This window comes from Thunnus maccoyii, chromosome 2 (genome assembly GCF_910596095.1).
Source record: "Thunnus maccoyii chromosome 2, fThuMac1.1, whole genome shotgun sequence".
Lineage (NCBI taxonomy): Eukaryota > Metazoa > Chordata > Actinopteri > Scombriformes > Scombridae > Thunnus > Thunnus maccoyii.
In genome coordinates, this window is record NC_056534.1 from 30,466,071 (window position 1) to 30,489,769 (window position 23,699).

General features: G+C 41.3%; 1 protein-coding gene across 1 annotated transcript; it reads left to right on the plus strand.

Annotated features, from left to right (window-relative positions):
• The first annotated feature begins 1,202 nt into the window (after positions 1 to 1,202).
• On the plus strand, positions 1,203 to 22,988 carry jupa (junction plakoglobin a). The gene is made up of 16 exons (XM_042428213.1): positions 1,203 to 1,373; positions 13,559 to 13,608; positions 14,109 to 14,276; positions 14,382 to 14,635; positions 15,595 to 15,833; positions 16,154 to 16,355; positions 16,732 to 16,876; positions 17,065 to 17,168; positions 17,289 to 17,627; positions 18,108 to 18,260; positions 18,403 to 18,522; positions 18,622 to 18,772; positions 19,322 to 19,443; positions 19,736 to 19,775; positions 21,153 to 21,285; positions 21,917 to 22,988. Exons 2-15 carry the CDS (start codon positions 13,596 to 13,598, stop codon positions 21,281 to 21,283), a joined length of 2,181 nt encoding a protein of 726 aa, XP_042284147.1. The 5' UTR covers positions 1,203 to 1,373; positions 13,559 to 13,595; the 3' UTR covers positions 21,284 to 21,285; positions 21,917 to 22,988.
• Positions 22,989 to 23,699: the final 711 nt, after the last annotated feature.

Here is a 23,699-nt window from a genome sequence, read left to right on the forward strand (position 1 = left end):
CTTCCCACCGACACCGACTTAATGCTCCATAGAAATCAGTCGTCATAAAAAATAAACATGATAAACTCGTGACACAAACAGACAAAACGATACATTATATCTGTATCGCTGAGTGATTAGTCCCTCTGACACTCTATCAGTTCCCGTCTGCAGTGACTCACTCTGTTCGTCTGGTTTCGTGCTGTGATCAAGGTGTGGTCGCTCGTCATACCTACAGGTGCATGAAATGGTTGTCAGCGTCACTGCAGTCTTTTTGAAAACGAGAAACAAAACGAATGAAAACACGAGCGTTAACGTAATATCCATAGCTATAGTTAAAGTACTCAAAAGTTATTATAACACACTACACTTTAATATACTGTAATGTTCCTAAAGGTCTACATTTTGTTGTCAGTGTTTGTCAAATGTCCGTAGTGAGCTGTACTTTGCTCTCATGTTGTTGAACTAGATTGTGGTAACAGAGTGACATAGATAGTTAGTTAGATAGATAGATAGATAGATAGATAGATAGATAGATAGATAGATAGATAGATAGATAGATAGATAGATAGATAGATAGATACTTTATTTATCTTCGTGGGGAAATTCCAGTTTCACGGCAGCAGAGGCTTGTCAAGGAATAGAAATGGGAATAATAAATAAGGAATACAATAAATAAACATAAAAAATACTAATAAATATGTCTGATATATGTGCAGTGGTATCTATCAGTATAATAATCAGTGTAAATGATTCTGATATGACAATTAAAAAGTATAAACAATATAGCTGTATGTTAACATACATAAGTAGTTCAAGCTTGATATTATGGGCATCTCTTTTATTTATGTAGCCTAGTTTACTGTAATGTGGCAGCTAGATGAATTGTTGCATGGTGCATAAAACAATTTGATATGTTTGTGACGACTGCTATTAAATGAACAAATATATTTCCACACCCAATATCACAAGATAAACCTAGTTTAGCATTGTCCTTCACACTTCTGTTATAACCCCTTTAAAATACAGGCTATAACATTAAATCAAGCGATGTTTGCTGAAGGGAATTTAACGAATCAAACTTGGATTTTGCTGTTTATTTTTTAATGATTACGGTTTGGTTCGCTCCAGCGCCTCTCCCAGTGTGAACAGAGAGTGTGCGGAGCTGTGGCAGGGTGGGGTCGGGGTGAGCAGGCGGGGTCTGGGCTGAGGTGACGCTTCTTTTACTCATTTTTGTTCAGAGGACTGTCGGCCAGCAGCAGCAGCAGCAGCGGCGGCGGTGGAGAGAGAGAAAGTGGATTGAAGTAGGAGAGAAATACAGACAAGTGTCCCGTCCGAAGAAAACAACATTGTCCTGGAATAATCTTAAAACGCTTTTCCGTGTGTTTCGACAGGTAAGATTCACTGAGGGCACATTTACTTTCCCCCGACAGTTTTCAAACTGCTGCGTCTTTTGTCTGTGACGTGTTGTTTTTCATTCTTCTCGCGCACAGTAGTTTATATCCTTCTTTCTATATAAACGTGTATGTTTGTGTGGGGTAATGTTGTGTTACATTTTTCATCTTTTGCTCTACCTGGTTTCAAATTCAGCCTCGTATTGGGAATTCATTTCCGCATGCCACAAACTGGCCACCGCTGCCTGCTGTTTAAAGCAGCGCGAGCTCTCCAGCCACCAAAAGTTTGCTGTCGTACATGAAACTCATATTTTGGCTGTTTTCTGCTGAATCATAACGATGTTTGGCCCAAGTATCGATCATTCAACTTGACGTCACTTGTCAATAGTGTCCCACAATGTCATTAGTGGTGTCCCGAGTGTGTGTGTGCGCGCGCGTGCACATACGGTGTGTGTCCGCGTGCGAGAGGGGCAGGTGAAGAGAAATGGATTATTGACAAAAATGTACGAATGTAAGGAATATTTTTATTTTAAAAAAGAAAGAAAAGAGTTTACAGTCATAAAGTGAGAGTATGAGGTAATTTTATGGACACATAAGATGCTGACAAGACAATAACAAAGCATTTATTGCTACAGCTAACTTATAAATATAAACTGAATCAATTAATCGATTATTCAGTAAACAAACATGAATCTTCCGCTATTTTGATGATTGATTAATCGTCATTTTTTAATTAAAAGTGGTTCAGACCTTTTGAAATGTAAATATTTGCTGTTTTTTTTTCTGTAACGCTATGCCATACTTAGGTTTTTGACTGTTGGTTGAACAAAACAAACAATTTTTAAACGTTACCTCAGCCTCTAGGAAACTGAATTTTTCACAGTTTTCTGACCAATTGACCAATAATTAAAAGTGGCATGCCTAAATTTAAATAGCAACAGCAGCAACAACACCAACAGTAAATAACAGAATGAGCTAATACACATGGAGGAGTTAGGTCTTGTTCACACACATCTGTAATATATGAGCGTAAGTCATGAATCATATGCCTAAAATGTGTTGGTGTTGTTAGAGCTCACATCCACTCCCCATGTCTCCAGGTGTTGCCAAATCTTCCATGATGTCATTACGTTTGCAGATGCTCCTGACTTGACAGGACAGCAGTTTTCCAATCCTGCTTAGTGACTGACTGCAGGAGCACACATTTTCTTTCATTTGATTTCATGAGTAAATCCACTGAAATCAGCATCTAGTTGAAATGACTTTTATCTTATCCGCTTTATCTTATGCGATTAAGTCATTTGCAGTGTCCTCCGCAGCCAACTTTAATATCTGTCAAAGTCAAATTTGACATGGGTCGCCTTGGAATTAGAGGCTAAACAGACATTCTTCTAAACTGAGCCTCTTTTGTGGTGCGTTACCTGGATCATTAAGCACTGAATCGCATTCACTATTGTCCTCTTGTCTGAATTATTTGCAAGTTAAACCTTCACAAAACAAGTTTGTGGCATCCAACTGGTTTCGAGACCAATGCGTCCAGCTGAGGTTGTTGAATTTGTGTCTGGTTGAATAGGACAGGGTGCCAATACTCTCTGCCAGTTTGGCCTCCACCGAGCTTGCCGTAGGCCTGTGTCATCAAGTAGTGCAGCAACAGACAGCACCCTGGTTGGAAAGCTGTTCCTGTCTGCCCTCGGGGAAGAGGGTGGTGGACGGCGGGAGCAGGGGGGGGGGGGGGGGGGGGGGGGGGGTTGGCGGTTGGGGGGGGGGGGGGGGGGAGGTGACTTACTGTAGATTTTGCAGCTACAGCTGTGGTGGCACGGTGATAATCTCCCCCCTCCTGCTTAATTCCCTGATACTGTCCTACATTAGCAGAGCAAGAGGCCAGGAGATCCTTCAGTTTATAAATAGGTCTACACTTTGCAAAGGGGATTACTGTATGGCATATATCCGAACCTCTTTGTTTCGTTTGGAAGGATTTCTTTTTCTGTGGATTCACTGTCTTGCTTCACCTCTGTCCCTGTCCAGTGGTGCCTGACTGAGTACTTTCCAGGGGTTCAGTTACAGCCACTCAGCGCACACGTCGTGTGACCTGCGCTGTGTTTGCATATCACCCTGTCTATGTGTTTTACTGTTCCCATGGAGAAGGAACGCAGAGAGATAAAGTTTCTGGTCAGGCTCGACAGGGGTCTTTGTGGTTGAAGTCAAAGAGTAGGTGGTGTGACAGCATCAAAATCTTCATCAGACAATATTGTCGTGGATCCGGTGTCTGAAATTAACTTTTTGACTCACCTGCCAAGGGGACTGGTAGATGAAAAAATGCACTGGCCAAGCATATTTTTTACTGGCCAAAATAATAAAATGCCTCTTTGTGTCACATATACTTACTTCTTGTAAATGTTGCCACATAATAGCTATTTAATCAGCGGTAGCTAGCAAAGTGACAGTTTAGCGGAGAGCTGCGATGCTGAGTAGCTGATGTCTCATACGGTAAACAGTGCCGCAAAACCAGGAGCATTCCTACAGTTTCACGGCACTGTTTGGTGCATATGTCTACACTGTATAGGGAACAAACGAGTAAATTCCTCTGAGCCATCATGCCAGATATTTTATTACATGACTATTTTGGTACAAACATTTACCCGCCAGTGTGGCAGATAGCCTTCTGAGATTTACTTGTTAACTGAAAATCTACCCGCATTTGGCGCGTGGTGGGTGTAAATTTCAGACCCTGTGTGGATCCAAAGCAGATTCGAGATATTCAACCCTGCAGCTTCTCAGACACCAAGTGCTCCATTCGTCATAATTATTTACAACCAGAGAATACCACAGAAATAAGTCGTTATCCGCATGTGACTTAGAATGGATGACTTCAGCTTTAAACTATAAAAGTAAACCAGACAGGTGCAACTAAACACCAGATTTCCAGTGAAGAGGTTAATTCAATCCAGCCAAAGAATTTAGTGCCTCTTTATTTGGGGTAATAAAATAATTGGCAGCATTGTCTAAAAACATTTATTCACGCAAAAAATGTCTGCTGTCTCTAAAAAAAAAAAAAAAAAAAAATCAGAAGCTTCCAGCAGAGCTCACAGTGGTATAATGCTGAGCAAGTAAAGCTGGCATTGCCCAGCTGAACCCTACCCATGACAGTCGCTGACATGAATTATTTACTTTCAACGGTTCTCCTGCTTGGATCAAACAGGGGCAAGAAAATGTCCCTTACTTAAAATGTCAAAGGCCTAATGGCTGTTTTTCTCCCCACCACTCACACTTTAAAGCTGTTGTTAACGTCTGCCAGGATGGTCATTTCAAGTCAACTCCTATCAAAGCTCTGTCCAAAAACACCCACGCATCAGTCTAACAGCATGCTGGAAATAGCAGAATCCTACTGTTTTCATCATGAATACATTACCATTGATGATTTTTTCATTACGGACTGTGAATCCAAGCAGGGAGGGAGTGAACTAGATTCCTGCACTGACTCAAAAGACAAAGTTTTCACAGTTGGATGATTTGGCTTCTCAGCATAGTGACTCTGATGAGTCCTGTGGTGTCTGTTTTTTCTCTTCCTCCTCCTCCTCCTCCTCCTCCTCCCCCCCGTCCCTTAATTACACTTCTATGAGAGATTGAGGAAAGTGAGGACAGTAAGGGTGTGGTTGAAACGGAAAGAAAATCACCAGGGAAACTTGACTTGTTAGATATGCAACATAAAGAGCACCAACATCTCAAATGGAAGTTAATTTTGCATATCGTCACCGTTGAGTGAAAATCTGATAAGTCAGTTTTTTTGTTGTTTCACTGCTTATGAAGGATTTAATTCTCTTATGGGTTGAGAAAGTTATGCAACCATTGGTTCTGTGAATACTTTACAGAACAGTAGATAAATGCATGGGTATTTTGAACAACTAAAGCTGAAAGTCACACTTCCTTTTTCAATTCTTCTTTGGTTCTCAGGTTTTTGTCTGACAATACCAGTGTATGACGCAAATGACCTGACTGTTCATTTGTCAGTATAAGAGGCTGATTTTTTTTTTAATAATGTGAGCTTTCAATCTTCAAATATTTGACTTTTCTGCCACTTGTTTCTTTTATTTTGGTTTTGGTTTGCATAGAGAAGAACAAACTTGAGCTTGTTCCAGAGGAACGTTGTATTCTTCAGGACTTTTGCCCTGCTCTCCCAAGCACCCTCCTCCCACTCCTGTGTGCCTCTAATCTCCCTGAAAAATTAATCATCTGTCACACTGCTTCAGCGCTCAGCCGCACACCGATGCGTAGCAGCGGCAGTTCAAGCTAAAACTACTTGTCAGGCCTTAAACAGGGCTTTGAATGCAGTGCTGGCCACCAAACTTGGCCCATGAACACACAGAGCCATCTTGATGTGCTTGAGCCTTTTTGGTTGCATCCAGTGGGGACACTTGAGACCCGGTTTCCTTTTCACTGTGACAGCAGTCAATGGGACAATGCTGCTACTCTTTTCCTCTCTGCCCCAAACAAAGTAACACAGAAGCTCTCTGTGCTGTATCAGAGACTTAGTTCATCCTCTTCCTTCCTTCTATCAACCAAACAACATGAAGGGAGGTCTAAACACAAAATCATTGCTTCGAAAACACCTTCTTCACCTCAAAAGTGAGCATCACAAGTTCAAATAATGACTTAATTTTGAAAAATACTGTAAAATGTGGTAATTTGATTTCCACATCTTTGTGATTCATTGTTTCCTGATATGAAAGTTAATCTTTGGACATACATGTTCCCTCCCACAATGTCTGATATGTGATGGACCGTCTTGTGAACTTTGTTGCTGTACGGGCCTCACAAATGAGGGTTTATTGCCACACAGGCTTTATCCCTTTTTTACTCATTCCCTCCTTCTTTATCAGCTTCATGTAATCTGATCCTGCTCCGCGCTCAGGCACCTCCTCCGAGACAGCTCACATTTCCTTTGATTCACAGTGAGATCCCACAGGGAGTAAACAACTACATACCAGTTTACAGCCACCACACTGCATCCATTGGCCTAATTCAACTCATTAAAGGAGCAGCAGTGAATTAACTGACAGATCTAGGGCCATTATCCATTCTGCTGCTTATTTTATTCATTGCCATGCTGACTGTGGTTGACTGTGTTGTCGGGCATGTTTCCAGATGAGTCAAGGAAGGGGAGCATGCTGTGCTGTATCTGCCACATTTAAACAAATTCAGTTTGTGTGTTGCACAAGTGCACACCAGCAGTATCTCATTGTTTGTTCTTCTGTTGGCTCTTGGCATGGCGACGTTGCTATGGTCTGGATTTTATCAACTGCTTGTTACAGTCAATTGATAAATGCTCTCTCTCAAAGAGTGAGCGCTTTTACAAAATGTGGACGACAAGCTGTGCTCTTCTTGAAGTCAGGCCATGACATGATTGATGCTAGAGTAGTTTGTCACCATAGTTTTTTGCGTCTACAGTACTGTGTGTAGGAAGAGTTGTGAAAGTACAGCTTCTTCTTATAAACTTCCCCTCTCTGACCAGACGGCCCAGCAGTGTTGGTGAATCAGATAATGTTGACCACCACTTCCTGTCACCCACCACAATAAATCCATTAGCTGTGCACCACTTCACATCCTGCCATATTGATTTATAAGAACAGTTAGCCCCCGCTGCCTCCATTACAGTGCCATAACAGCCGTTGTTGGATGAGCAGGGAATAAGGGACATGTGGTTTTGGGACCTGAAAGGTTAGGGGGTGGGAAGGGTGTTAAGCTGTATCCCATTGGGACAGATGAACCCTGACTCTGTGGAGAAAGGATGCAGGGAGGACAATGTTAAGTGCAGCCTGTTTGCTCTGGGGGCTCAGCTGGCTGCACTGGCCATTTACTGTGTCAGGAGGATTGGACTGTATGAGAGCAGGGTGTTGTGTTAAAGTCATCTGGGAAGCAGTTTATAGTAAGAGGAGTGTCTGCTGCATGTATGTGACTTGTGTCTGTGTGTGTGCTCGTTTTTTTAATCCTCATTGGGACTGTTGCTGATATAAACACTGACCTTATTGGGATCAGTAGTTCTCATGGGGACCAAAGCCTGGTCCTAATGCGGCAAAACGTCATTTCTGAGGTCCTATTTAAGGTTAGGGGTAATGTATGAATTGGTTATGGTTAGGGTTAGGCTGTACAAAATTATCCTAACAAGGATAGCTGTGCAAACGTGTGTGTGTTTGTGTGTTTGTGTGTGTGTGAAGCCGGCCTATATGTCAAATAGTTGATCTGTTTCGGTGCAGATGGTGCAGGAAGCTTTACAGATGTGTGGTAACATAATCTGCTTTATTTGCATGTCAGCCTAAACACGACATTAGCAAGCCTGTTAGAAATCACAGACCGCCAGATGAGGTCAAGTTTCTATAAAGCTGTAATGTTCCCATGATCATGGGAATGTGCAGTTTATTATAAACAAATGATAAATTCTTGCTATGTGTGTGTATGTGTGTGTGTTTAAGTCAGTTAAAGGAATAGCATGACATTGTGTGGAGTAATTACTTTCTCTCTTGCCAAGAGTTAGATAAGAAGATTAATACAATTTTCATGTCTATAGGATGAATATAAAGGTACAGCCAGGAGATGTTAGCTTAGCTTTGCTTTGTGTGAAAATAACTGGTTGTAGTTTTAGGGGGGAGTATGTCATCTTAACACTAACGTTATTTGAATGGATTAAACAAACGAGATATGTGTTAATTAGTGGGCTTTAGAGGTGCTGGTAGGCAGATTTTGTCTTCAAACACACAGCAGGCTAGCTGTTTCCTCTTGTTTCCAGTCTTTGTGCTAAGCTAGGCTAGCTAACTGCTGGCTCCAGCTACATATTTACAGTACAAGGTAAACTATTCCTTTAAACTTGAAAAGCCTAATCTTCTCAAGCAGGCCTGTAAAAGCCTAGCAGAGCAGACAGCAAAGGCCTGGTGACATGTTATTTACACCCGTGCCTGCCAAACAGGCATGAGAGTAAATAACAAATCACTGCAAACATGTTAGGAGCCACTCTGGAATATGACCAGAGTTCATTTCCAACCCCCTGGGCCTCTTCCCTGACCTGATTCATTCCTGCTGTGACAGAAAGCAGAGCTTAGGCCAGCAAAGTCAAAATCAGTCCTGCTGGATTGTTTGTTCATAACTATACTCAGTTTGTAGCTGTACAACTTATTAATCATTGTCAGGGTTTTTCCTGCATAGAGAATTTCAAGGTGGCCAACTCTCAGCTGCCTCCGTCAAAAATCAGGGTCCCCACGGATCCTTAAGGTCTTAAAATATAACTTTTTGTAATTCAGTGTACAAAGATGTCTTAAAATGTCTTCATTTTTAAGAGGGGAGGCACTGAATTTTGTTATGTACAAAGACAATGAGGATAAATATTGTAAGGTTTCTAATAACGGGACAAGACCACAAAAAATAAAAACAACAAAGTCCAACAGCTTACATTAACACATACATGCACATTCATAGAAGCACGACGTGAACTTTGTGAAGCTTCCCTATTCAGCAAAATGCAGGTATTTTTTTTTAAGTTTCAGCTGTCATGCTTTCAGATATTTCTGCTTACTCGTAAGATTAAATTGACTGGAAAGTCCTCCTTCTTCTGAATAAAACGAGTTATAGCACTCCATGGTTTTATAGAAATGTGATTGACTAAACAGATGTTCTAATCATAAATGATTATGATTCCATGGCGCTACACAAGGGAAAATCACATTGAACTGTTTAGAAATGCTCTTGGAATTATCCTTTCACCGTGTAGTCTATAAGTTATTCTATGTAGATTTTAAGGGGGAAAAACAGAAGTAGGCCTGTGTAAAGAGGGTTGTAACTGGTTCACCCTTTCACTGTTCCAGCAGCCATGTTCATATTCAGCCACATCTGTCTTATGTTATTCATCATACCATTTAATGTAATGTCATAGTGAGAACAACAGCTGTATTACCCCCAGACCCAACAGATGTTGTTTTGGCTATGGTTAGGCTTTTATACTTTCAAGGGCAAGGCCTACATTGGCATTATCTTTTCAAATTAGCTGAACATCTTTTGGTGATAGTTTCAAATTCACCATCACCCCTATTTGCTGTTTCATTCAAAAGTTTGATTGTGGAGTTCATTAAGCCTAAATGCAGCAGTAGTGGTAGCTACATCACTTGGAGGTTATGTAGCCTAATTGAAATTGTGCTCCTTGAAATGTTTAGGCAGAGAGAAATTGACAAACATAGGTATCAATGACCAACTATCAGTGTTCGAAGATATTTTTCTTATATACACACACATACATACATACAGACATTTATACTGTGTACACAGCCTAAACAATTGGTTTAGGACTACAACAACTGGGCCAGAAGAAGACATGCACACACACACAAACGGTTTTTAAAACTATGAGGTACCACTTCCACCTAATTTAGGGCCAGGAAAACCCCTGATTATTAGGAGGATTTCCTGTGAAGAATTAAAATGTTGGGTCTACAGTTTATCCCCTCTAGCCATTAGGTGTAATCAGCCTCACCCGTTTAACTTATACACCCACACTGCAGCCACACCCTTGTTGAGAGCCTGTCACTGCTGGGGAGACACTCCCTGTCCGACATGCCTGTAGGGGGGGTTAATGGTGAATCTGATCTCATGATCGAGAAGAGAGTTACTCATCCATTGTTACAGTAGCCATATCCTCTGAGTGAATCAGTGAGATAAGTCGAGAAGAGTTGAGTTTTTTAGAAGTGTGAAAAAAAAATGTGCACCGTTGTGAACAAGATTTATGCTTAGACACAGGACAGATTGAATATACTATGTGAGTGTGGAATGTCACACCAGCGCTTCAGCATGGATGCTGAACAGTATCATCTGTGCTTTTCTGCTGCAACTCGTTCACTGGCAGCTTTCACTTATACGCATTCCTGGTTTTACTGTGCAGGGGTGTTTTTTTTTTTTTTTTAAAGACAGAAGAAGAAGCCCCTTAAGCCATCTTTTACAGCTGTTGCCTAACAAGATAGTGGGAAGGGATAGGTGTGAGCTGCGTGTTTTCCTGAGTAAAAAGTGTGGCTTCCATGTTACTGCGTGTTTGTGTGACTGGATGGTGGTGATGAGAATGAGTAAGGAGCAAGGTACAGTGAGAGTGAAAGGATGCATCACTCATTAACTGGAAGGGAGCAAAGTCCAGTTAGAAGTACAGAACACAACCAATGGCTTTTCGTCATCGCTGAATGGGGGAGGGAACAACTGATAAGTCTAGCTATTCAGTTATGACACATTATATGAGTAAATATCCACATTTTACTATTGGTATGATAAGCTAAACAAACATTTTCGCTCGGATTTAGCTTTTACTTTTGCTACATAATGATTTTCTTAGCTTTTCTTTGCTTGAACTAGTCATGAGAATCATGGTAGAGGGAAAAAAAAGAAGAAATTATGAGGAAACCCAAGAGAGAACAAAACTTATCAGTAAACAAGCAAGCCTTGCTTCAGACATCAGATGGGTCAGCAGATAAAACCCCCACAGTACAGTGCCTGAGTGGAGTTTCGGTTACCTAGGTGATATGCAGGGCGTGTCGCAGCATTGCAACAGTTGGCTGAACCCGCTGCCTCGCCCAGGAAAACAAAGACTACACAAACACTGTCCCTGATTTACAGAGAACAGGAAAGTTCTGTCACTGTGGACATGCAGTACATGATGTAGATCTGCCCCAAAAAAAGTCATATGGGTTTCTATTTTATATCAATTATATGTTTGCCTTCAGAAAAAAATGTTTTTGTGGACAAAAAACTTAAAGCTGACAGTCTGATTTCTGTCAGTTTATTCCGCTTTCCAAACTGATCAATGGATAGATAGCGGTAGTTGCTTACCATCATGATGGACAAGCATTCATACTTGCATTAAACAGCGGCCACGCCTTTGTAAGTAAGAAAGGTAGGAATACACAGTGATTGTAAGCATAGTTTCTGTCCATGCCCTGATGAGTCAGGGCATTATCAGTAAAGTAGCATGTAGCTGCAAGTACAAACAGTCCTCTGGGGCCTGGCCCTGCAGGATCCCATGCCAGACTGACAACAGCTTGAAACTCACTACTCCCTGTGAAGGTGAGAGTGAGATACACGGACATGTTGGGACCTTTCAAGAACATTAGGTTCAGGTGAACCTATTTTGAATGCACGCATATCAACAGTAAATAACGCATGCAGGCCCAGAAAAAACCTATGTGGGGAGTCGCTTTGTCCGTCAAAGTGAGAGAAAACTGAGGAGAGACTAATGAGGAACATGCAGTATTCTGGTATGTGCACACTATTGTCAGTTTCGGTATGATGCCTGGGGGAGAAAAATGGCCTTGGCCAGTTAAGGGGACTGAAACATCCGTATGCAAAGCCACGGGGCAAAGAGATGGAGTGGTGCTTTAATTAATACATCATGAACATCCACAGTGCCAGGCAGAGAGACCAAGCAGCTCATCTTTGTACAAAGTCCTTTCCTCCAAACCCATTGATCGATTTTGATTACTGACGTTTCAAGAAGTTTAATACAAGCAGAGGTGAAGGTGGTAATTTAAGTGTTTTATAGCCCATTTTGTGCTAAGACAGCAGTGTGATACCCTGAATTATTTTATTAGTAGTAAAGATGGAGATAAGCATAGTTGCTTATTACGTGGAATCACATTGTAAGCTAGCTGTTACAAAAAAGGAGAGAGGTTTCAAGGAGGGAAATATGTATCTTTTTTTCTGTCTGTTGAAGCCTTTGTTTGTTGACCTTGCCATGTGTAGAGCCCCCCCTGGTACCTCCAGTACATCTGCAGTGCCTGCAGAAATCAGCACACGCACACTTACATTTACACATACACACACGCACACACACACAAAAAGCACAATGTACTGCAGCAATGTGCTCAGCAAAGAATCCTGTCAGTAACAGTCAAACATCTGAAAACACTAACCAGCACAGTGGATGCATTGTACTATCGGTTATATGTCACATGCAGTTACAGACAGCTATTATAAATGCAGATTTTTCTGTGATGAAGAGGATTTCTGTGGTGGATGGTATTCAGGCTGCAAATATGTGGAGACAGAAAACATTCAAGTTCAAACAGCGAGAGGTTATCTAAGGATAATCAATTTTTTTTATGTTTGGTCTTTATTTAAAGGATTCAATTTCAATAAAAGAGGGATCTTGTGTAAGTAAGTGAACCTGAGAGAGATTGCAACATCAAATTTTGTTACAGACAGAAACATTTTGTACAAATTAGATTTAATATTTGGCCTATAGTGAAGTAACTATGCTTCTGCTTAATGTAAAGTCTGGGATTCACATTTCCAACTGTTTTTTTTTTCACACAGAAGTATAAACATTTAATGGTGAAGTAACAGATGCAGTAAGATGTCTTTGTGAGGACTGAATACCTGAGTAAATGCAGCAAGAATGATTTCATTAGGAAAACAAGATGATTCATAAAGAAAGGAAATCTGGAGAAAACTTGCACCAACAAGTTGCTTGTCAGTTATGCAACCTGGATCGTGTTTAAAAAAAAAAAAAAAAAAAAAAAAAAGAACTACACATTGTAAAAAGATGGCTTGGGATGTTGGATTACTGGAAAAGTGTATGAATGAGGCCCTGAAAGCAAGTAAATGTTAAAAACAGTATGTCGTAGTATTTTAAATAAGACAAACAATAACTAAAGTAAAGTTGCAGGAATTTAGAGGTGGAGGCTTGTCTGTGACAAGGAGTTTGCTCACCGTCTGTACACACACACACACACACTCACTCACTTGGAGCACACTGGACTCAAAACCTGACGAGCAGGTTCCTGATCGCCATGCGTCAGCAGTAGGTTGCTCACACGGCTATATGGGTGGAGGCCTGGGGTGAAAGGTCACTCAGGCTAGCTAGCATTCCTCACTTACAGCTGTCTCTCCGCCCACTTCGCCCTGCTCCCCCATGAGCTGCTGCTGCTGCTCTGTGTTGTCATTTTCAGGTCAGGGTGAACAGCCGGGTGGGAAAGGGAGGGGCGGGGTGTCATCTTGTGAGCTGTCACATAAAAACTGAATGACAATCTTGTGTAAGAGAGCGGAGATCTTGCTGGAATCTTTACTAATTCATGAAAAGATGCAGCTGTGTGGTGAAGTGCATTATCATCATTTGTAGCAAAAAGAAATGAAAATTCTGACTTGGACTTTTTTGCTTGTGTTTTAAGGTCTGCTCCATCGTTGTTTTGATAACGGGAGGCAAGGATGGCAATGCAAAGTAAGTGATACACAATTCAGCTCTTTTTATGTATTTTACTTTCATTTTTTTCCCCTTCTTTCGTTTCTGCAGACTTAATCCACATAGATTCATTATATCACAAAAAACAGAGTAATGTGAATTTATGTTCATTTTTGATATAGCTTGTGCATTTTCATGTTGACTTTTGTAAATCTTCTCATCCTACACTACTTTAATGGTGACTGTTGAACATTTTGATCATGACCTTTCCTACTTCCAACTATTGTTCTCATGTATTTATGTTGAGGTCACTTCCTTTATACAGCTGATAACTAAAGGTTACTCCTGTGAAAGAGTTCCTTTATGAAACTTAGCAGTAAAAGATGCATCCACTGGGGAGAAAAAAGGGGTATTTGAATGAAAAATAATAAGGTATAATTATACTCAAAACCCTCACTCCTTGCCTATTAAACCTGTTAATAAAAGACTTGTGTCCAACACTTCTGACATCCCACTCTTCCTCTCTTTGTGCTCGGCAGTGGGTGAGCTTGACAGTGGCATGGTGAAGGTGGCAGAGTGGCAGCAGACGATGTATAGTGTAGACTCAGGCATCCAGTCTGGAGCCACCACAGTCAGAGATGACGACGGCGAGTACACCACCTCCAAGCAGTACACCATGACCACCACTGTCACAAGTGAAGAGCCTGGTAAGACGACAAGCTAGGGTCAAAGCAGTCAATATGCATATCATAGTCTTTGCTTTAATGGCACGTGGCCTGTCTTAACATCATCATCATCTCACTTCTCGATAGACTTGGATTCTCAGTACACCATGACCAGAGCCCAGCGGGTGCGGGCTGCGATGTTCCCAGAGACGCTGGAGGAAGGCACGACCATCTTGTCTACTCAGACAGACCCGTCCCAGATGACCAACGTCCAGCGGCTGGCTGAGCCCTCCCAGATGCTCAAGACAGCCATCATCCATCTGATCAACTACCAAGACGACGCTGAGCTGGCCGCACGTGCCGTGCCCGAGCTCACCAAACTGCTCAACGATGAAGATCAGGTGATGAATGCAGAGTCATGCCCGTATACAGAATCTGAAATTAGCACAGTATTTTTGTAAAATTTGCCTCAGCTGGATGCACCAATAAGGGTTTTAAGAGATAATTCTGTTGAAGTAAATTTAGTTCTGTTGCACTTTATAATGAACAGCAAACTTGATATCATCATAAAAATAGATTAACTCACAGTGTCCTCTATTCATGAAGTCCTGTACAGTTTGTATACATGAGTATTGTACTGAAACAGCTACACTTATTCACCTTCTTATAAGAGTTAGATGAGAAGATCAAATCCATTCTCATGTCTGTAGGATAAATATGAAGGCAGCCAGCAGCTGCTTAGCTTAGCTTAGCTTAGCTTAGCATAAATACAAGAAACAGGGGTAAACGACTCACCTAGCCTAGCTAGCCTGTCTCTGTCCAAAAGTAACAAAATCCTCCTACTAGCTCCTTTAAAACTGACAAATTAACACACTTTATCTCGTTTGCTACTGTGATGTGCCGGACTGTTTCTTGGCCAGGAACTTCACAGTGACAACGAGACTCAAGGGTGGTATCAATCTTCTCATCTAAATGTTGGCAAGGAAGCGAATAAGCGGATTTCCAAAAACGTCAAGCTATTTCTTTAATCAACAACAATTTTTATCCAGCTGGATCCAGATGTCTTTCATCAAGCTGTCTGGATCCAGCTTCTCAAATTTTCTACTTTTAACAGTTTTACATCATTCCAACTTCAGTATTTTGGGTTTTTAATGGTTGGTCACATAAATTTGAAGGTCATTTGAAGCTGTCACCTTGAAATGGAAAAAAGTGATAATCAAGACATTATTTTAAAATTAAAAAGCCCTACAGTACACGTATTTCACCCTTTTATAATAAAAGTACCAACGTTACGGAGTCAATTTAATTCATATCTGCCAGTAAAAATTAACAGTTCTTTTCCATCTTCATCTCTCATCAGGTGGTGGTCAGCAAGGCAGCGCAGATTGTCAACCAGCTTACACGTAAGGAGGCATCTCGCCATGCACTGATGCAGTCCCCTCAGATGGTGGCCGCGGTGGTGCGAGCCATGCAGAACACAAGCGACATGGAGACAGCAAGAGCCACAGCCAGCATCCTCCACAACCTGTCCCACCAGAGAGAGGGCTTGCTCTCCATCTTCAAGTCTGGAGGCATTCCCGCTCTGGTCCGCATGCTCAGGTACTGCTGGACAAAGAGAAAGAGAAATCATTGAGTGATGAAGCTTGTCCAACTTCTTTCACTTGTCACAGTTTCATCCTAGTTGTTGATATATGTTGGAGAAATGTGCACAACTACCGGTGCAAACTTGAAACCTTCACTCTGGGTTACAGTATAGTTATGAAAGGAAACTTCCAACCACATTTTGCTGTTTCATGGTTTATTCATCTAATATCATTCAAAATATACTCAATGAGCATATCCCAAGATAGAAACTTACGACAACTGGACATGCCATTATTTTTTGATAAACACTTAACCCTCCTGTTTATCTCCCTCAGCTCTCCTATGGAGTCTGTGCTCTTCTACGCCATCACCACGCTCCACAACCTGCTGCTGCACCAGGAGGGAGCTAAGATGGCTGTTCGTCTCGCTGACGGCCTGCAGAGGATGGTCCCCCTGCTGAAGAAGAGCAACCCCAAGTTCCTGGCCATCACCACAGACTGTCTGCAGCTTCTGTCCTATGGCAATCAGGAGAGCAAGGTGTGTGTGTGTGTTTAATTGTCAGTTACTGAAGGTTTTGTGCCAGTGCACAGTCATACAATGGCTGATACACTTCATTGCAGCCAAGTATTGTAACTTGAGACTATTCACGTTGTCGTGCTTGTATGTGCATGTGTTGTTTTGGGTGTGGCATGTGAACAGAGTTACTCAGGTGCTGTCATAGTGAAGGTTTGGGTGCGGTTTTTTGTTGAGTAGTAAAATAAGTGAGGATTAAGTGGTGTTACTCATGTCATGGCTTTGTTTCACTAAGGGCTTCTTCACAAAAAGATCCTGATTGTTTAAAAAATCAAAGTTGTGTTTTCACTTCTTGTACCGACACATAGACACATACTCACACTGTTCCTCTATTTTACAGCTCATCATTCTTGCCAACGGGGGTCCTGAGGGTCTCGTTCACATCATGAGAAACTACAGCTATGAGAAACTGCTGTGGACCACAAGCCGTGTGCTCAAAGTCCTCTCTGTATGCCCCAGCAACAAACCCGCCATTGTAGAGGCTGGTATGTAATAGATGTCTTTTTTTTGTGTGAGCACACACCTGTGTGTACAACCTAGTCATACAGGTGTGCCAGCTATTTGTTACCTGAGCCAAGGCTAATGGCATCTCGTCAACCGCAGTGCTACATGACAGCACATTTTATGAGATGTTGCTTAGAGCTGAGTGATTTAACTTCTCTGTTCTCTTCAGGTGGGATGCAGGCTCTGGGTAAACACCTCACAGGCTCCAGTCAACGTCTGATGCAGAACTGTCTGTGGACACTCAGGAACCTGTCTGATGCTGCCACTAAGCAGGTCTGTTTGCACATTTATATTCACTTCATGTTTTTTCCCTCTACCCTTTGTTGAAAATTTTTTTATTTCCTATAATTCAACACATAAAAAAACTCTCTGAAATCTCTCTTCTGTTTCCAGGAGGGCATGGACAGCCTGCTGCAGGTGTTGGTGGGCCTGCTTAGTTCAGATGACCTTAACATGCTCACCTGCGCCACTGGGATCCTGTCTAACCTCACATGCAACAATGCCCACAATAAAACTCTGGTCACCCAGAGCAACGGCGTTGAGGCACTGATCCACGCCATATTGCGTGCCGGTGAGAAAGAGGATGTGACCGAGCCAGCCGTTTGCGCTCTGCGCCACCTGACTTCTCGCCACCAGCAGGCTGAGTTGGCACAGAATGCTGTGAGGAGGCACTACGGCATCCCCGCCATCGTCAAGCTGCTCAACCAGCCCTACTACTGGCCCGTCATTAAGGTAGAGAGAGGGAGGGCAGGGAAAGATAAAAGCATTGTCTAGGTTGGGGGAAATAAGTGTGCTCTTGCTGAGATGATTGTTTAAGAGTGGTGGTGGTGGAAAGGACTCAAGGCAGAAAGCTAAATGTGACTGAGAGCAGGTGCGGTTGGGAAACAGAAGTAAAAGGTTGATCCAAAGAGAAATATGGGGGGGGGGATAGGGAGGACTGGACAGATGGACAGAGGGGATGGCAGATCCGGCAGAAGGCCAGTATCTCATTCAGCCCGAAAGAGCATGAAATGCACATGACAGCATGAACATTATGTTTCACAAGAGCTTCCTTTTTAAAGAGGCAAAAAAATAACAGATCCATATTTTAAGACACAACAAAGTGTAATGGAGACAGAAGCTTGAAGTTGTTTTACCGTCTTGTGTTACTTGCTGAACAATAACTGTGAACAGTATCATGACTGTGTCTTTGCCATTTTTTCCCTTCTGAAGGCTGTGGTTGGCCTGATCCGTAACCTGGCCCTGTGCCCCGAGAACCAGGCCCCTCTGAGGGATGCAGGAGCGATCCCCCGCCTGGTCAACCTGCTGCTCAAAGCCCACCAGGACGCCCAGAAACATGGCTCATCCGCCCAGCAGACATACCAGGTACATGACAGACTTGTTTCACGGTTCTTGATGTTGACAGATTAACTGTGTGTGTCTGTTTTAAAGGGGGTTTGGAAATTAGTGGTCGTGAGTTTTTTCTGTATCCTTGATTCACATTTATTTATTTGATCTTTGTTCTCAGGATGGAGTGAGGATGGAGGAGATTGTGGAGGGCTGCACAGGAGCTCTGCACATCCTGGCCAGAGATCCCGTCAACAGAGCAGAGATCGCCAACCTGCAGACTATTCCTCTATTTGTTCAGGTAGCAGACCGAAGCTCTCACAGTCACTTGTCTGAATTATTAACTTTCTTTTGTTTGTTTCTTTGTTTTTTACTTATTTTACCTCCTTTCCTTCCCCAGCTTCTCTACTCACCAGTGGACAACGTGAAGCGTGTGGCGGCGGGTGTGCTATGTGAGCTGGCTCTGGACAAACCGTCAGCTGAGATGATTGACAGCGAGGGAGCGTCGGCTCCACTGATGGAGCTGCTGCACTCCAACAACGAGGGCATAGGTATGACACTGAGATAATGCACTGCAATTACCTTAATGTAGCATTTAGTCATAGGTGGAAAGCATTAAAGTCAATTTACTCAAGTCATGTACTTACTGTGAATGTTGCTTCCAGGTACACGAGTACGTCCATTTTCTAAGACTGTGTACTTTCACGGCACTACATTTCACGATGACATTGCAGCCCACATTTGAAGAATATAATACAATCATTCTACATATTACTTAACTACAGCCAATATGTTTGTATAAGAATTGAAAGATGGTGGTTATTTTTCCTCACCGCATTATTTTAAGAGTAGTTTTTACCTAATTTTACTAGTCCCTGCTTAAATCATAAGGCTTACCTATGTGAAAGTATATTACATTTATATGTTGCATGTAGTACTATCATTATTTTTTTCCTCATTTTGTTATCTTTAAAACACAAAACTGTTCCTGCAGGATTTGATCTGTCCCTCTGTCAGTACACCTACACTATAACACATTGTTAATAAAGGGTGTGGAGATTTCTGTACATCGCTGAATGTGTCCTTTATTTCTTTCTCAGCTACTTACGCCGCAGCTGTGCTCTTCCGCATCTCGGAGGATAAGAACTCAGACTACAAGAAGCGAGTTTCTGTGGAGCTCACACACTCTCTGTTCAAACACGACCCCGCTGCCTGGGAGATGGTGAGTGTCTGGCGCCCTCCGCTGCCAGGACAAGACAACTGAACATTTAAAGTAGATTTTTAAACATTTCTGTATTACCTTCAACTCTCCGGGTTTACATCAAACTCATCTCAGCATTCTTAGATCATGCTGATAGCAGTGATAAAGTACATTCTGTGAAGCAATTTGTTTCTAAGTAATAGTTTTTTTTAATTATAAAATCATTCATGAAACTTAAATGAAAATCAGCAAGCTTTCTATATTAAAGTACTGACTTTATTTTGACCTTTGGCCTCTTGTGACCTCTTTGCAGGCCCACAACAGTGTCCCCATGGATGGACCCTATCCAGATGGTGAGTAACTGTGGCTGAAATGTGCACATGCAGCACATTCCTCAGCACTGGGCCACCACAGGGAGCAAACCACAGCATTAATGTGCTGTAATCTGCTAGCAGGTTGTCTCCCCATTTGGTAGCAAAAAGAATTAGCTTTTCTAGTAAAAAGACTACATGGGTACTTACTAACCAGCTGACTTATCAAGTGGCTCAGGTCTTCCTACCTTGATTTTTTTGTATCTCATGTCTCCTTCAAATCAGTCACAAACTTCTGTTTTTTTGGTTGTTGTTGGTTTTTCCTGCAACCTAGTTATTTTCAGTTGCATGTCTTCTGTTCTGCATCATATCTGTCCTCTTGTACCAGTATGATCCAAATGGATATAATGGAATACTTAAATTCAGAGCATGACTCTTGTCTCATTCACTTCAGTCTTTGCCTTTTCTTGATGTTTTATGCTTTAATTTTTCTTTGTGCATCACTCTTTCACTATGCCTAATAAGAGTTCAGGTTCTCTCTTCATAATTTTCTTTCCTGGAGTTTCCTGTGTGCATCTTTCTCTTAATCTTTTCCTTCTTTTGACTTTTCTCCTTTTATGGCCTTGGTATTTGTCTTCTACTCAGAGTAGAGAGACTCTAAAGCCCCTTTCACACATGCAGTCTATCCCCGAAATGTTCAGGAACATTTTCTGCATGGGGTCATGTGTCAATAGGAGCAGGGACTGATATTCAGGGAGATTTGTACTGCCCATTTCCCACCTCAAGACCTCGTAACATTTCAGGGAAAATGCCGGTACAACTGTTTTGTGAATGAAAGCAATAACGTTGCAGGGACAAGCACGTAAAGGGGTACGTCCATCTGACAAGAGACATTTTCAAGTGGAACAGGCAAACCAATCACAAGACCCCTTTGATGAATGTATTTGATTCTGTGACTTGTTTACGGTTGCCTTCAAGTATATCCAGCTGTCGTGAAGATACTGTGTTCGTGCTGCAGCTGCGGCTTGATATACTTGGACATCTTCCGCCACGTACACGTACATCCGGCCTTGCCCCATCTTCTTCTTCTGTTGAGTTTTATGGCGATTGGCATACATACAAGTGTTGCATGCCACCAACTGCTGGACTGTCCCTTGCCCTATCTATTCCGGCGTTGCCATGGCATGTGTGAAAAGGTGCAAGACAGAAATGTTCCTGAATGTAGCTGCTTGTGTGAATAGTGAAAATCATTAGCAGTGCCTGAAAGGTCATCCCAGTAATTTACTGTGAAACAGGCTTAAGGAGAAAAGGATCAGCTTCTCCTTTCTCTATAATCACAGAGTTACTTAACTGTTCAGAAAATGTGGAAAATGTTGAATGATTCCTTCTAATTGGAAAAAAACAAATGTTGTCTTGCAGAGCTGGATGCTGGTTTCCAAGGCTACGGAGGATATCCAGCTGATATAGACGGCATGGAAGGAAATATTATGCATGATGAATACGCAGCCAGCATGGCCTATGACAGAGCACCGTACACCGAGCATTATTAAAGGTCAGTACATGCAAAGGTTACCTCAACTGATAAGGATATGTTGGTTATCCTTTAAAGCTCCTGAAAACTTGTTTTTTCAGTCTTCTGCTAATTGTAACGCTAACTATTCATGACTAAATAAGAAACTACATAACCACATAACTGTCATCACATTTTGATCCAAATGTTGATTTTTTTTTTTTTAACACAAAACTTTATTCAAAAAGTAAGTGTACATAGCAGGTCAGTTACAGAAGTACACAATACCGATAATATATTAAACAATATAATATAGATTTTTTTTTTTAAACTTACAGATAAAAATGAAAAGCAAATATGTTTCTATAATATTATAAGTACCTATTGTCTTTCTTGTTATTTTTAACAGTGAGATAAATAAGAAATTAGCAGAAAATGTTGGAAGCCATAGCTCACAGCAAGAAGCTGGTTGAGAAAATTGTTTTTCAGGGCCTTTAAAGTTTGTTGATTCTTTTCTACAAGATAATAACTTTTAAATAACCAGTGTGAGAAAAACCTGTGCTTGAGAGGCAGATTGAAAGTTGGCAATGCTGCAGAAATGTTGTGAAATTTTTGTGAAGGTTCTGTGGATTTTTTTTTTTCCTCATCATGTCTTTTTTTCCTCTTCTTACAGACCCAGGAGAGAGAGAGTAGTGGAAAAAGGAGGCAGGGGAGCTGGAATGGGATGTAATGGGACAAAGAAGAAGAGAATATAGTCGTCAGTAGAGATTATTCCATCTGCTCTCAGCCTGTTGTAATATATGCAATTATCACCGAGTACAGGACTCATAATCTTAACAGGGCTCATCTTTGTTCTATAGCATAAATTTGCTGATTATAAGTTTGACAGTGACGATGCTCGTAGGTTCTCGTTGAAGAATCTTCTAAGAGTGTGTGTGCGCATGTGAGTATGTATGTGTGTGTGTGTGTGTGTGTGTGTGTGTGTTTATGCTTTTGGGTGGGTAATCTATGCCAAAGAGATTTTATTTTGTGATGATGATCATGTAGCTTCCTTTTTGTTTTTTAAAAAAAAAAAGAAAAAAAAGGAGAGTAATAGTTGAAAACACTGCCAGAGGTGGCTCAACGTGCACGGTGCACTGCTCACCGCTGTTTCTTTCTTAACGCCTTTGTAACAGACACTGCTGTCTTTGCTGTAGTTTTGACACTATATATACCGTCAACTTTCTCCCGCTGTGACCCGAGAGTCAGTCAAGAGTTAGTTAACACAGGCCCGCTTTTCTTGTGACTAATTCATTTGGAGCGAACAAACGAGGAGGTCTTTGACAGACTTGTGAGAGAGCGGTGTAGGGCTGCCCCCCCTTCTTAATTAATCAGCTGACTTGTGGATCATTTGGAGTGTACGTGATCAAGATCGTCGTTTGTTTTTCTTTTGTTTTCAATTGTTTCTCATCTTTTATAAGTTATTTAATGGGAACTGCTCACATATTTGGCATTAACAGAATATTAACAAAGATTTTGGATTATAAACTGAAAGAAGAGCTTGTATGTGTCTGTAATCATTTACAATAATGTGGGTAAAAAGCAGATTTACAGTTCAGTTCAGCATCTAATACTTGTTGAGGTCATATATTAGGGGGCAGCCTTACAGCTGGAGCAAACTACTGACAGGGAAATTTGTCTTTCTACTTAATAAGAGTTTTTACTGAAATTTTGTTTTAATAAAAATAAAGGATATATTAAACGTATTATGTTGTCTGTGTTTATTGAGTTAAAAATCAAAACTGCATTTTGATATGTTTGGTGTTTGAGATGTTTCCCTTAATGAGGACATACTGTTCATCATGTTCATCTGTTACCATCCAGCATAATTTATCATTCATCAGTTTCATTTTGTAAAGTCTTAATGATGTGTGATAGTATCTATGCAATATTTTTCCTTAGATTTACCTTTAGAAAAAAATCTGCATTTTATCTGTTCAAATTCTTCTCCAAGCAGTAGTTTGGGGTTTCGAGTGGTTTGTGGTTTGACAGCCTCTATACACAGACCAAAGGCTTCATGCCAGTGTTAGGCGGAACAGGTCATTTAACTTTCATGAAAATTGTATTTCTGAGAGAATATTACTGGCTCATACTGTACATCCCATAGATGTGATGCAGTCAAGTTCACATTTTAATTTAGTCTGTCTGTGAAGCAGCTGGAAGATGTTCACACTAAACCACAGAAAACAAAAGCCTGTGGCATTTTTAGTTTTTATTATATATTACACCTCATTTCATGCTAGATAAACCTATAACTCTCCTCATTCTGCTCTGTTCCTTATTACGTTTTTGGAGGTGAGTGTTTACTCTGCTAAAATATGCAGCTATGCTGTGAGGGAAGGAGCCAACTACTGACTTGCGTTGTTGTTTCTTTTATCTCTTTGGAGTCAGTCTCTCCTTTCTGTCTTTTCATTAGT

What these genes read in the sequence shown, in the direction of transcription:
- jupa (XM_042428213.1), top strand. An exon ending in TGTCACAAGTGAAGAGCCTG is followed by an intron (nt 14,277 to 14,381) that starts GTAAGACGACAA and finishes ACTTCTCGATAG; the next exon opens with ACTTGGATTCTCAGTACACC. An exon ending in CTCCAACAACGAGGGCATAG is followed by an intron (nt 18,773 to 19,321) that starts GTATGACACTGA and finishes TTTCTTTCTCAG; the next exon opens with CTACTTACGCCGCAGCTGTG.